Genomic DNA, 15346 nt, shown 5'->3' with positions numbered 1-15346 from the left:
GGGGTGGTTCTAGATAGAAAACTATCACCTGAGGACCACATAAAGAATATTGTGCAAGGAGCCTATGCTATGCTTTCTAACTTCAGAATTGCATTTAAATACATGGATGGCGATATACGAAAGAAATTGTTCATGACTTTTGTTAGGCCAAAGCTAGAATATGCAGCTGTTGTGTGGTGCCCATATCTTAAGAAGCACATCAACAAACTGGAAAAGGTGCAAAGACATGCTACTAAGTGGCTCCCAGAACTGAAGGGTAAGAGCTACGAGGAGAGGTTAGAAGCATTAAACATGCCAAAACTAGAAGACAGAAGAAAAAGAGGTGATATGATCACTACATACAAAATAGTAACAGGAATTGATAAAATCGACAGGGAAGATTTCCTGAGACCTGGCACTTCAAGAACAAAGAGGTCATAGATTTAAACTAGCTAAACACAGATGCCGAAGAAATATAAGAAAATTCACCTTCGCAAATAGAGTGGTAGACGGTTGGAACAAGTTAAGTGAGAAGGTGGTGGAGGCCAAGACCGTCAGTAGTTTCAAAGCGTTATATGACAGAGTGCTGGGAAGATGGGACACCACGAGCGTAGCTCTCATCCTGTAACTACACTTAAGTAATTACACTTAGGTAATTACAGGTCATTTGCTATTGCTTAGCTTTCAATACATTCTTGCTTTTTAACCCCATAAGCTGCTCTGGCCTATTTGGCCTTCAACACCCACAGGCACAAAAAAAAATTCTTATAAAAGTATTTTTTTGTGTTCCCTAATCACGGGAAAAATAATAAAAAAAATTGTAGGTGGCATATTTTGGCTGCAATAGGGCAGGGAAGTTGGCAAAAAAAACAGGCATTGACAAAGCAAGTGCCGGAGGCGGTCAGCTCTGACCGAGCTGTCAGGTGGGAGTTGCCACAAAGATATTATTACCTAATTATTTCAATGTCTGATTTATTTTTTCTAATTTTTTTAAAGTAATATTATTCAATAGTGTGCAGTGTGATATATTTATATAATAAAATGTGTGAATCATTGCTATACTGAAAAGTATTGTGATCATATAAGTGATTCAATTATTTTGTTCATAAAACAATAAACATATAGTTTTGCTGATATTACACTATATATATACATTATATATATATAAGTATCTACATGTTTTGTTCACCATAACTGTTCAACTAAGCTGGTATAGTGCCCAAAGAGCATATAGTGGCCACCCTTACACAGCATGACAATTCATGCAGAAGATGCCACCTCCTGCACCAAAATGGCTTCTCCCAATACTCCTTTTGCTGTTATTATACTATATATACACGTTATATATAAATATCCACATTTGTGTTCACCATAGCGAACTACTAAGCTGATATAGTGAGTGCAGACAGTAACAGGTGGCCATACAGATTCGGCAGATGACGCTACAGCCCTCCCACCCTAAACATTACTCCTCCCACAGCACAGCTCAAATTATCACAACAATCCAGCTATTATCAGAATCCTGGTAATTTTTATCACAGTCAGGAATCTTCTGTAATACTATCATTGCTAAATAATACCAGGTACATATATTTTTTACTTTTTAGGCGATGCTGTGGTCACAAGCTGAACAGCAGTGCTGTGAGCTCATTCTGCGTGTGCCAGCCTTGGTGGCTCACTAAGTACTGAGGCTTTCACACCCGAGGAATGTTGACCACGATTTTTTTTAAGTAGTGTCTGTTTACAAGAGCCCTGAGGAAGCTGATGTGAACCCCGTGTAGCCGCCGGCCATTTAAATCTTGCACGGAGCTCCAAAACGTCATATGAATGGGTGTGCACTTGGTATACTGGGAATTATTGGTAGACAGTATACCAATATACCGACTTGGTACGTATATTGGTAGACAGGGGTGCACTCAAGGGGTGTTGCACAGTTTAAGGGTTAATGCTATTAAACAATTGATTTCGATGCGCCTAGTTCTCCGAGTTATTCTAACTTTTAAGCCTCATGATGGCCTGCTTTACTGGCATTAAATGTCTTTGTTCCTCATATTGAGAGAACAACTGACTACAAATACAAATGCTACACCTAGAATCAACTCTAGACCTTTTGTTACTTCTCCTGTGCATGGCCTAACAATGCACTGATACACTTCTGGCCAAGAAACAGCTTAGCAATCAATTGTCCAATTCCTTTTGGTCCTCTAAAATAATAGGACTATGTATGAAACAGCTGAAATTCCTTCCCGGGTGACCCAATATATGTGTAGATGTAAATGCCCCCAAATTAAAGCTGGAAGTCTGCATTTTAACCTCATGGCTATTACAGGGGCCTTGCAGCCAAGTGGACAGTGCTCTGGGGTCGTAGTCCTAAGGATCCAGGTTCGAGGCTAAGGCAGAGACATATGGGCAGTTTCTTTCACCTGATGTTAATTTTAATCTTAATGAAATATGAGGCTCACCTAGTAGTAAACTGGTATCTGGGAGTTAGACAGCCGATATGGGCTGCATCCTGGTAATGTATGTGTGTGTATATGCGTTAGAGAGAAATATATATGTAGTTTACGTTTAGTAGTCTATATAGTATAGTATAATAGTAGACAGCAATCCCCGTGGCACAGTGGTAATTAAGACACTCGCCCCGTGCTTCACGAGCGATTTGGCCTAGGTTCGCATCCTGGCCAGGAAGGATTGACTAGGTGCCAATCCTTAACTATACATCTCTGTTCACCCAGCACTGAACGGGTACCTGGTTGTTAAATTATTTTTCGGATCGTATTCCAGGGAAAATTAAGATTAACGACTTGCCTGAAATGCTATCCATGCTAGTGGCTTTACAAGAATACAAGGACTTGTATATAAAAAAAAAATAAAAAATAAAAACAGAAAAAAAACAAGAAAAAATAGATTGGTTTGAAAGGTGGGGTCCAAGAGCTAATAGCTCGATTCTGCAGGCACAAAGAGTAAATACAAATAGTAAATACAGAGCCAAAACAACAAATGTAGAGGCTTTGTACGAATATTTATGGACTATAATATACACTGAGAATTTACTTTAGTCCTCGACTAGGGTCCGTCCAATTACCGTAAGCTACCACAAGCTACCACAAGCTACCACAAGCTACCACAAGCTACCACAAGCTACCACAAGCTACCACAAGCTACACAAGCTTCACAAAGCTTCCTGGTAATACGTTAGTAATGAATAAGTATGATATGTTAGGTTAGGTTGACCTAACCTAACCTACGCTACGCTTGGATCGTCGACTTGATTTGGCGTCACCAGCTCTTTATTTTTGCCTAATTTCTTTATAAAAAGATACTTTTTCAGATTAAAATTATGTTTTTTCGTCTTGTACATTCAGCACCAACATTATAATGAGTAAATATATCATATTTATTCATTACTAACGTATTGCGAGAAAGCTTTGTGAAGCTTGTGCAGCTTGTGGTAGCTTGCTGTAATTAGACGGACCGCTCGATTATGTTTGGGACTACAGTATACTTGCTAGTTGGTCAGTAAGCTAGTGTTATGTCCTTAATAACCCTCCAGAGGATGATATGCTTTTAAGCACAACAGTAAAGTAAGTGGTCACATGTCTTAGCAGGTAACTACACACTGCAAGTGTCTAGGAGTGTAGAATACAACCTTAACTGCAACATTCAGTACCCTAGTACCTACTTTTTACAACCCCAGCTGTACTCGTACTTCATTCTATCACATGATCACCATTTTACTTCATGTGGAATATGTAATATTAGAATAGCATTTGTTATTCCTTTATAATAACAAAATATGCAAAATCTGAATGTTTCAAGCTGCCGTCATCACCAATATCTTTCATCTGATATTTTTTTTAAACATCTGTAGTGTTGCAACCTGCATAGGCTTTTAAGCTTTTGAAGGCTGGCCTGCTCTGTGATTGGATGTTTTGTATGAGACATGGTCATACATTCCTTCTCCTAATTTCAAATTATGGTTCGGTAAATTATACTACGAAGGCAGTCACTTATCCACCAGGCATAAATGTGTCTTATGCAACACCTGACCTGACCTAACTTGACCCCCTTAGATCAGCTGCAGTTCACCCAGAAGGGGAGGTTCCTCATGGCGTCTCAGTCGACTCACTGGAAAGGGCCTTAAATAAGAAGAAGCGAGATGCAAATGTCTTCTGGATTGAGAGCATTACTGATCTGCAGACACAGGTTAGAACAGATGAATATTCTCAGTAGGAAGTGCGGTTCAGTGTTCACTGTAAATATGAGGATAATCGTGGCCTTGGCATGTTTCACACTTGAACATCTTAAGTGTAAAACACAATAAATGCACTTAAGTAAATGTGTATAATATTTCGTTCAAATAAAAATTTTGCTTTTTGATCAATTTCGTTTTTAATAAATTACAAGAAAGGGGATCTATATAGATTCCATAAGTACTAAACTTCAGTTGTGCACCTAATAAAAGTCCTACAATGCAAGCCCTGATTTTATAATGTTGTCTCTCTTCATCAGTGCAGTTTATAAAATATTTAAACACTTTCCAGTATCAGCACAGTTAAAAGACAGGTATTCTGTCTTCCTTATCAACCTACAGACTTGTATGTTTTTTATTGTCTACAACTATCACATTCTATCTTAAGAAAATATGCTTGTATACTGTTTTGTTTGCAAAATTAAAATTTATACAGGCAATTTTATTTTTACCTTGCATATATATATATATATATATATATATATATATATATATATAATGTTGCAACCCGTTCTCGCAAATTTAATAAGTCAATATTGACTTATTAAATATGTGCATAGGTGACATATTTAACATAATAGATACCCTTAAAAAGATTCATAGAAAACACCGACCTTACCTAACCTTGTTAGTATCTTAAGATAAGCATCTTATTGCTTCGTAATTACAATTATTACCTAACCTATAATAGGTATAGGTTAAGTAATAATTGTAATTATGAAGCAATAAGATGCTTATCTTAAGATACTAACAAGGTTAGGTAAGGTCGGTGTTTTCTATGAATCTTTTTAGGGGTATCTATTATGTTTAGTATATCACCTATGCACGTAGTTAATAAGTCAATATTGACTTTACGAATTTGCGAGAACGGGTTGCATATACATATATATATTTATCTATATATATATATATTACATATACATATATATATATATATATATATATATATATCTATATATATATATATATTACATATACATATATATATATCTATATATATATATTACATATATATATATATATATATATATATATATATATATATATATATATATATATATATATATAATATATATATATATATATAATATATATATATATATATAATATATATATATATATATATATATATATATATATATATATATATATATATATATATATATATATATATATATATATATATTATGACAGTGTCAGACCACGGAGGAAAATTGAAACAGGAATTTCCTTAAGTACTTTCGTATATTAATACATCTTCAGAAGGAGTCTTAATATACAAAAGTACTTAAGGAAATTCCTGTTTCAATTTTCCTCCGTGGTCTGACACCGTCACATTTTTAATCACACGTTTATTTTCGTGATTTACACACACACACACACACACACACACACACACACACACACACACACACACACACACACACACACACACACACACACACACACACACACACACACACACACACAATGGGGCCTCAACTTATGATGCTAATCCGTTCCCAGAGACAGATCGTAGGTCGAAATATCGTAAGTCAAAGCGATTTTTCCCATATGAAATAAAGGGATTTGAATTAATCCATTCCCAACCCGACAAAATATTAACATACAAATACATTTTATACTGAATACAATGTTTTTTCTAACTACAATACAGTACCAAAGTTTCTCTTACCTTTATGGAGGGCTCTTGATGGCGTATGGAAGATGGTGATGAGGGGGAGGAGGAGAGTTGTTACTGTTTGGAAGGGGAGTCCCCTTCCATTATCACATCAGGCAGTGATGTTTTCTCTGGGGGTACTCTCTCCTATGTTTTGCCTGAATACCACTAGGACCTGGTTGTGGTTCAGTGCTTGTTTGTCTCACTACAAATTTGTCAAGAGACATTTGTTTTTCCCTTCGTTTTAACATTTGTCTGTAATGATGCATCACAGTGTCATTGAATAGGTTAAGGCAACGACCTACTGCAGCTTGATTTGAGTGAGTCGTTTCAGCAAAGGTTTGCAATTCTTCCCATGCTGCACACATTTCCTTAATTGTTGAGGAAGAGACATTCTGTACTGGCACATCCTTCCCTGAAGAAATTTCCTCAGCTGTCAAATCGCCACTCACATTACCACACAACACAAGAATAAACCGATCTTTCATAGGCTTGTGCCCAGGCAATGACTTCTCCTCCTTGGTAATGTATGTTTTCTTTGGGAATCTTTTCCAGAATAGCCCTGTCTCGTCACAATTAAACACTTGTTGTGGTAGGTATGCCTCACTCTGCACAAAATCTTTAAATTCGCCAATGAATCTTTCAGCCGTTGGTTTGTCTGAGCTGGCAGCCTCACCATGCCTCTCAACACTATGATTCCACTTCTTTTCTAAATTTCTCAAACCATCCCCTGCTTGCCTTAAACTCTTTCACTTCTGCATCACTCGTTTCAGGGGTTTTCTTTAAAAGGTCTTCATGCATTTTTCTTGCCTTTTCACAAATGATGACTTTATCTTATGTTCATTATTTTTTCAATGTATCTAGGAGCTCTTCAGATTGTGAGTCCAGAATTCTTAGATGAAGAGTTTAAGAATATTGATTCTATTGGTCTCAAGCTCTGTTACCCACCGAGTTTTTTTTAAGTTTGCTGTAGCAAAGCACGTCGTACATATTATAATAATATATGCAGTGAAAAAATTCGCCCAAAGAATGTGTTATGTTTACCATATTTCTCTGGGTTTGAGAATATTGTCAAGGCCTTGAAACTTTTTGATATACATGTATTGTTTAGCCACGAAAATACTATTGGTAAGCTATTAATTAGAAACAGCCCTTGTAGTGATAATTGTGTCATTTATAAAATACCTTGTAAGGACTGTAATAAGTTCTATGTTGGGCAAGTTCTCCTCCCTCAAACTTTTCTAGATATTAATTATCCAATTTACTTTTTTAAATTTTTGTTGTGGACATTATTTTCTTCTGCTTGTAACCACATTTTTCTCATTCTACCCGTATTTTTCAGGTCAAAATTATTTTTATCACTTAAATCTAAATGGTCTACTCACTAATCCAGTGCTCATATACTGTACAGTATAAACATCCTCTTCTCTCACTACATTTATTCTTCACATTTCTTTAGTACACAATTTTTAAAGCTTAGGCCTATAACTTGCAGGTTTTCCGTATGGAATTTGAGAAATTTCTTGTCTATGAACTAGCAGCCTTGGTATATGGGGTCACCAGCTGCATGTGGATGTTTGCTGTTATGCATGTATACATCCTCCCTTGCTATTTACTAATACAGTATAAATGATGCTTTAATAATTTCATATGTATGTGGTGCATATGGAAACCAGATTAAAGCTAATATACCCATGGCATATTTATAATAAATTCAATATACAGTATATTAAATAAGTCCATACAAAGAAATAAATGTGTGTGTGTGTGTGTGTGTGTGTGTGAATGACATAATGATCAGTGTAAATTACTGAAGAACAAGGTTACAAAGACATTATTTCTCCCTGCGGCTGCCTCAGGTGATACGAGGCTGGGTGGAAGGTCCGCTGCTCCCTGTACCCTTCCGCAAGGCACCACATGACCAGGCCGTAAGACCTTGATACTCTTGCCTCCACAATTGCTGTACATGATGCTCACACTCTCTCATTGTTGTTGCTGTCCTGTTTATAGTAAGGCTCTTGCCTCCACACAATCACCTCCAAGCTACCACCCCTAAACTCTTTCATCTCAGTCCTCATGTACTTTTACATTTAAAAGCTACTGTGCCACATTGAACTTGTAATCCTCAACTATACCACCATGTCACAGTCCCTATTCTTAAAGAATTTTAATTCACCATTTATTTTCTCTCGTGAGAATTTAAAGATATTTTTTCTGATTTATGTTTTTGTTTATGTTGCAGTCATGAACAGTAATGAGGTCCCCTGGGCCCCTACTGCTCTTTTGATAGTTTTCATGGTTTGGAACTATGTATATTTAATCTGATTTGTTTTATTAGTGAACATGACTTACATGATGAATTGCAATTTGTAAATATTTTCCTTAATTTTTAATATCAGCCTTAAAATTTGGCCCAAAACTCTATGCAAATTAGTTATTTTGCCAGAAGGTACCTAACTTATTACATTATCTATATTAATTAAATTATAGTTATCTACTATATATTAATGTGAACGTATTGTATGTACACAGAAAGAATTGACAAAAGTAAATTTATCTTAGAATTAAAGACCAATTAATAAAAAATGTTTAAAACATCTAGTTTTCATGACTTAAGAAATAATGTATGGGAGGTAACTGGTCTTGGGTGATTTGGTATTAGTTCTTATGTTAATACAATAGACTACTTATAGTTTTGGAGAATTTTTTTTTTGCATTATTGCATACAGTATTAATAATGGAAGTAAGTTAGGAATGCAAATTTCTGACTGAGATTGTCCTATAAGGAATGCTGTAGATTGGCTGTTGCTTTAACTTTATTAATATTTTATGCAATGCAGCAATAAATGGTCTGAATTTTAAAAACAACAAAATAAGAGTAACTTCAAAATGTTTACACAGTAATACCTTTCAATATGCTCGTTAGAGAAAGAAAACAGTATGCGATTTCTTAAGACTGCTTGTGAAGTTTTACATACTTTTGGGGTATGTAGTGTTATACTTTTATTACAATTAATTGGCACTTCATACATGTTTTCTAGATTAAAGTTTGCACTCTTTTAATTTGTGCTCTGAAATATTAAAACATTGGAACTTAACCTGCACACTACTGTTTTTGATGGAGCACCATGTAGAGCAGCAGTTATTGAGTCGTTAACAAAAAGGTAAATATGTTTTTCTGGTGCCTCCTGCTATTGAGGCATAACACTACATAGTGATAAGCTGTTGAAATACTATCATGATCAAGTTTTTTTTATAGAAGGTACATATTGGGTTTATGAAAGTACATAGCATTGATGTCTTTACATTTTTGCAAAGCCACTAACATGCATAGCATTTTGGGCAGGTCAAGTTACTGTTGAACCATTATTACATCACTCAACATGAGCCAATGATGAAACCTTTTTGAAACAATTATTCATCATCCAAATAAAATAGTGTTGAGCACTAATGTAGCACTTTTTAAAACAAAGTGAAAATAATTACTTTTTGGTTTTTATTTCCTTTTCTGTCTTCAGTTACATCCTTATTATACTATCATGGAAGCCAGAAAGAAGCTTATAATTCTGTACTGACTTTTTTGCATTCCTGTACAATGAATGTTATAAGAAAACAAGTTTAAACTCACACTCATCACCTAGATGTGGTTGCTTGAGCACATTAAAACTGTGCTGTATGTTCTCTTAATGTATAATTTGCCACCTGTAATTTAATAGTCACATACACCAGCTTTGTAATTTGTTATGTGTATAAGTATTACATCACAATCTGTAAGTTCTTATTGTGTGTTTTAAAGTTTTAATTTGTTGTAGTCACCATTTTTGAGGTATTCAAAGTTAACATACCACATCTGCACAACAGGTACTTTTCAAAATGTTCTTTTCAGGTCAAACTAGTACTGTACTAGGAAGACACTAAAGAACACAAAATCCAGCCAAAAATATGGAAAGAAAAGTGCATTACTTGCAGCATGCTCAACTTAGCATCAAAGAGACTGCCAAGTTGCACTCTCATTAACTATCAAACAACCCACTAGCATATATAATTCATATCAGACAGTAATTCATATCAATATATCAGGCAAATCAAAATCAAATCCAAAACTTTATTCATAAATGGTTGTACAGTATATTTATAATTCACAAAATTAACAAAATTTCAACATCTTGTAACTTAAAATTCACTACAAATTCTCAAATGTACGCTTCAACTGCTTTGTTAGCTTTAAGCTTTGTGCAGATTCTGTGTATGTTAATGACTTTTACAAAAGAAAAATTGTGCAGTACTTACAGCAAGTGTAAATATTTAAATCAATATATAACCAATAAATCAATAAATTGTTTTGTATTATCTATTTTCCTTAGATACATTGTTTTTAATTTGCTTTAATTTGTTTTGTTTTAAATTTAAACAAATAAATTTGTTTTAGTAATTTAATATAATGTAGCATAAGCACTTGGCTTTTGCTACATTATAATACTAATACAAATATATAGTAGTGACTGCTTCTCCCATGTCATGATTTTTGACATTGATATCTGTCTTTTAACCACTGTACTGTGCTTTAGTTTAATATGACAAGTTCCCTGTGTGTGTAAAATAAATTATTCTCAATTTTTTTTCTTTCCAGTACTGTATTGTTAAAATACATTCCATGATCACGAGAAACTTAAAAAATATTGTATGAGACATACTGTACTGTACTTTGGGCATGACAGAGTAGAGAAGCAGAGCGATTTATGGACATTGAGTAAGTCTTCATCCAGCGACAGTAGCCCTTGCAGCTTCGTGGCCGCTGCAGTTGCAGCGAATATAATTTTACATAATTATTTCAATGTCTCTCCATGGTTTTTGTCTGTTTTTTGTTGTAATATTATTCAATAGTGTGCAATTTAAGAAATTTATGTAAATAAACGTGTGGAACATCACTATGCTACAAAATATGGCGTACATATCTTAATCACACATTTGTGTGATTAAGATATGTGCACCATATTTTTATTTAAGAACAAAATTTTAGAATAGTTTTTTATTTATATTTTTAGAACAATAAAACTAAATGTTGACCAAACCACACACACTAGAAAGTGAAGGGACGACCCTTGTCGTCCCTTCACTTTCTAGTGTGTGGTTTGGTCAACATATTTCAACGTTATTGTGACTCCTCGTCTGCAAAATTAAATATTTTTTGCTGTTATTGCACTATATGCACACATTATATATAAATATCAACATTTTTATGCACCATTACGAACAACTAAGTGTTACTGGTAAATGAAATAACTCTATAACTGGTTATCAGAGTTCAGCTTAGTCCTACATTGTTTACATGAAATTGTAGCAGCATGCATTGAATATATCATATTTTCTTAGTATTGTAAAGGTTTTTACCATGGTTTTTCAAGTGTAATGATGCATTGTTCTGCATTGTAATGATGCATTGCAATCCAACTCTGGGGCCAGAGTTGGATATTGTCCTAATAGCAGCTTTGTGTTGAGTAATTAGAGGATAATACATAATAATAATTATTAGATTAATAATACAAAAATATTATTTGTATCACAGAACATATAGAATATTATATTCATAGATATACAGTATTCATGCCACATGCTAATTTGAGTTCAAATATTATATACTTTGAACAATAAAACACAGTTTTTGCTGTTATTACACTATACACACATCATATATTTATTAATACTTTTTTATGCACCATAATGAACAAATAAATAGTTTTGGTGGGTGTGGTGATTGAATCAAAACACAGCCTAGAGCCACGCAATATGAGCAGACGACACCAGCAGACATCACCCGATGACAGAAAATGCTTCCAATATACTACAGTACACACATCACTAAGACTTGCCACAGAACTGCTGTTATCATCACATTCCTGTCATTAAATCCTGAATATAAATCCATTTCCACAAGCTTATTGTAAGGGAGCAACAGGTTGTTTCATGATACATAGATGCAGAAAACAATGGCTGAGTGCTGTGTCTCTTGCCACATGCTGTGAACATTATAACTAGTATTGTGTTCACTGATATCTAAACATTTTACACAGTCATTATCACAGTCAGGATCATCTATGACGCTATCATCACAAAATAATTTCAGTTACTGTATTTATTTTATTCTTTATTAAGTTGTGCTGTTGCCTCAGCATGCACAGCTGTGCTGTGAGCTCCAGCTGCATGTGCCAGCCTTGGTCCCTCTGGCAGTACTGAGGCTCTCACAACCAGGAGGGATGATGATGATTTTATTCAAGATGGTGTCTGTTTACTGGAGTCCTGAGGAATAGGATGTGAGCCCAATGTACACATGGGAGTTTTGAATATATTGTATTAAGAAACGTGATATGCTGGTTTGCACACACACCCTTTCCCCATGATATCGCAGTGTGCACAGTACAGTTGTTAAATTCTTAAGGTGTCAGAATTTGTTTTTTCATCCTATCCTTTTCCTCATACAGAGGAGCAGCTCTTGGTGTTGCACAAATACCTTTAGATCAGCTCTTGGTGTTACACAAATACCTCCAGACCAGACCTTGGTGTTATACAGATACCTCCAGGCTCTCCACAAATATGTGTGTTGAGTTTTAAGGGTGGATTTATCACCATCTTTCTGAAGAAAAGGGGGATGGTTGTTATTCAGCGCTCTAGGTTTTTTCTTATCATCAGTCTGAGGCGGCCTGATCAGCCTTTCAACATTATTCTGCCCTTTGTCAGCTTCCCATTCTAATTACCTAAGTGTAGTTACAGGATGAGAGCTATACTCAAGGTGTCCCATCTTCCCAGTGATCTTTGTGATATGATGCTTTGAAACTACTTACGGTTTTGGCTTCCACTACCTTCTCACCTAACTTGTTCCAACTATCTTCCCCTCTATTTGCAAAAGTGAACTTAATGTTTTTTTTTGGCAGGTTTGTTTCCATAACTTAAATCTATGACCTCTTGTGTGTGAAGTTCCAGGTTTCAAGAATTCTTCTTTATCAATCTTGTCAATTCCAATTAATATTTTATACATAATGATCATATCGCCTCTTTTTTCCTTTATCTTCTAGCTTTGGCATATTTAACAACTCTAGCCTCTCCTCGTAACTCTCGTCTTTCAGTTCCGGAAGCTGTTTTGTTGCATGGCTTTGCACCTTTTCTAGTTTGTTAATGTGCTTCTTAAGATATGGGTGCCATACAACTGCTGCATATTCCAGTTTTGGTCTCACAAAAATCATGAACAGTTCCTTGACTATCTTGCCATCCATGTACAGTATTTAAAAAAAAGTGATTCATATTTCAAATTCAAATTAAAATGTTTATTCAGGTAAAGTACATACATACAAGGTGTGATACAAACATGGTCAATGAGAACGCCAAGGAATTTGCCATATATTTTTTTACAAATATTGGTATTGTTTATCCTGAGATTTATTTGATTTGAGGATTTATTGCCAAACAGAATATAGAAAGTTTTATCAATGTTGAGAGTGAGTTTGTTGGCAGTGAGTTGTGAGTTGGCAGTGTGTTGGCAGTGAGGTGATTTGATTCTGAAGTTGGAAAGTGTAGTACTGTATATGCTCCTCACACAATGTTCTTTATATGCTCCTCTTGTGACATTCTACTATCCAGAACCACCCCTAGATTTCTTTCTTTGTTAGAGTTCTTTAATTCCTTTCCACTTAATTTGTAAATTTCTGTACACATAAATGTTTGAAATATCAGCTGAAGTGGAATGCTCAGCTCAGGTGCACATTCTCTCAGAAACAAAGGTTCTGGTCCAACTGTTTTGTTTCTTCCTAGCTCTTTGAGTAATTTTTGCACTTTGTCTTGAGACACCAGTAGGTACTCTATGGTGTTATTTAGAATTGGCATTGTGTCTGGTTTTTTGAAAGCCTCATTTTGTGTAAACACACATTTGAACTACACACAGAAATCACAATAGCATGATGTATCAAATAAACAAATCCACAAGGGCCGTGACTAGGGTTCAAACCTACGTCCGAGAGGATCGCAGATGCTGCCTTAATTGACTGAGCTACGACATGGTAAAAGAATTGCAACCAGAAGTTCTACTGAAATTACTTGAATCCTGCAGCCTCTCCGAGACACAAACCAGGGTTTTACACAATTCTCCCATGCACTCGAGCTCTGTCAATAAGCTGTTCTACCTCTTCGCCCTTACTTCATTGTACACAGAAATCACAATAGCGTGATGCATCAAATGAACAAATCCACAAGGGCCATGACGAGGGTTTGAACCTACGTCTGAGAGGATCCCAGATGCTGTGTTAATCAACTGAGCTACGACATGGTAAAAAAAAAAGAATTGCAACCAGAAGTTCTACTGAACTTACTTGGATCCTGCAGCCTCTCCAAGACACAAAAAGGGTTTTACACAATTCCCCCCCATGCACTCGAGCTCTACCAATAAACTGTTCTACCTCTTGGCCTTACTTCATTACACCATTTTGTAATGTTTCATCCGTCGTAGCTCAGTTGATTAAGGCAGTGTCCGGGATCCTCTCAGACGTAGGTTCGAACCCTCGTCACGGCCCTTGTGGATTTGCTCATTTGATGCATCACGATATTGTGATTTCTGTGTATTCACCTAGTTGTATTCAACCAGTTGTGCTTGCGGAGGTTGAGCTCTGCTCTTTCGGCCCGCCTCTCAACTGTTACTAACTACTATTTTTTTTCCCACACCACACACACCCCAGGAAGCAGCCTGTGACAGCTGACTAACTCCTAGGTACCTATTTACTGCTAGGTAACAAGGGCATCAGTGTGAAAGAAACTCTGCCCATTGTTTCTCGCCGGCGCCCGGAATCGAACCTGGGACCACAGGATCACGCGTCCAGCGTGCTGTCCGCTCAGCCACCGGCCACCCTACTGAGTAATGAAGTAAGGGCGAAGAGGTAGAACAGCTAATTGATAGAGCTTGAGTGCAAGGGGGAATTATGTAAAACCCTGGTTTGTGTCTCGGAGAGGCTGCAGGATCCAAGTAAGTTCAGTAGAACTTCTGGTTGCAATTCTTTTTTTTTTACCATGTCGTAGCTCAGTTGATTAACACAGCATCTGGGATCCTCTCAGACGTAGGTTCGAACCCTCATCATGGCCCTTGTGGATGTGTTCACATTTGAACTGTCCATTTAGTGTTTCACACATTTCCTTTTCATTCTGTGTGAATCTCTCTCACATTTTCACCCTCTGATTTTTATCCTTTATCTGCAATTTGCTTTCAATGAATTTGTAGAATAGGCTTGGTTCAGTTTTATATTTGTTTGCTATCTCTTTCTCAGAATTGCTTTCTTCTTCTCACTACCATGTACAGTAGTTGTTTTTTGCTTCCATGTATTGCTGGTGTGTTTGAGGATTTGCCCACTTTCTATATCGATTCCATTTTTTGTATTTTGCTCTGGTGCACTCGCAATTTCTGTTGAACTAGTCCTGTT

The 15346-nt window shown here is 35.8% G+C and overlaps 1 protein-coding gene across 1 annotated transcript in view; it reads left to right on the top strand.

Annotated features, from left to right (window-relative positions):
- Nucleotides 1-15346, top strand: part of LOC138355570 (plasma membrane calcium-transporting ATPase 4-like) — a gene marked incomplete at its 5' end in the record, with an annotated part of 85348 nt that overhangs the window by 47068 nt on the left and 22934 nt on the right. The window contains 2 exon segments of the mRNA XM_069310847.1: nt 4053-4185; nt 7751-7819. Coding sequence (XP_069166948.1) covers nt 4053-4185; nt 7751-7819 — 202 coding nt within the window.

This window comes from Procambarus clarkii, chromosome 68, assembly GCF_040958095.1.
Source record: "Procambarus clarkii isolate CNS0578487 chromosome 68, FALCON_Pclarkii_2.0, whole genome shotgun sequence".
Taxonomy (NCBI): Eukaryota; Metazoa; Arthropoda; class Malacostraca; order Decapoda; family Cambaridae; genus Procambarus; species Procambarus clarkii.
This window is presented reverse-complemented; position numbering and strand designations above follow the sequence as displayed.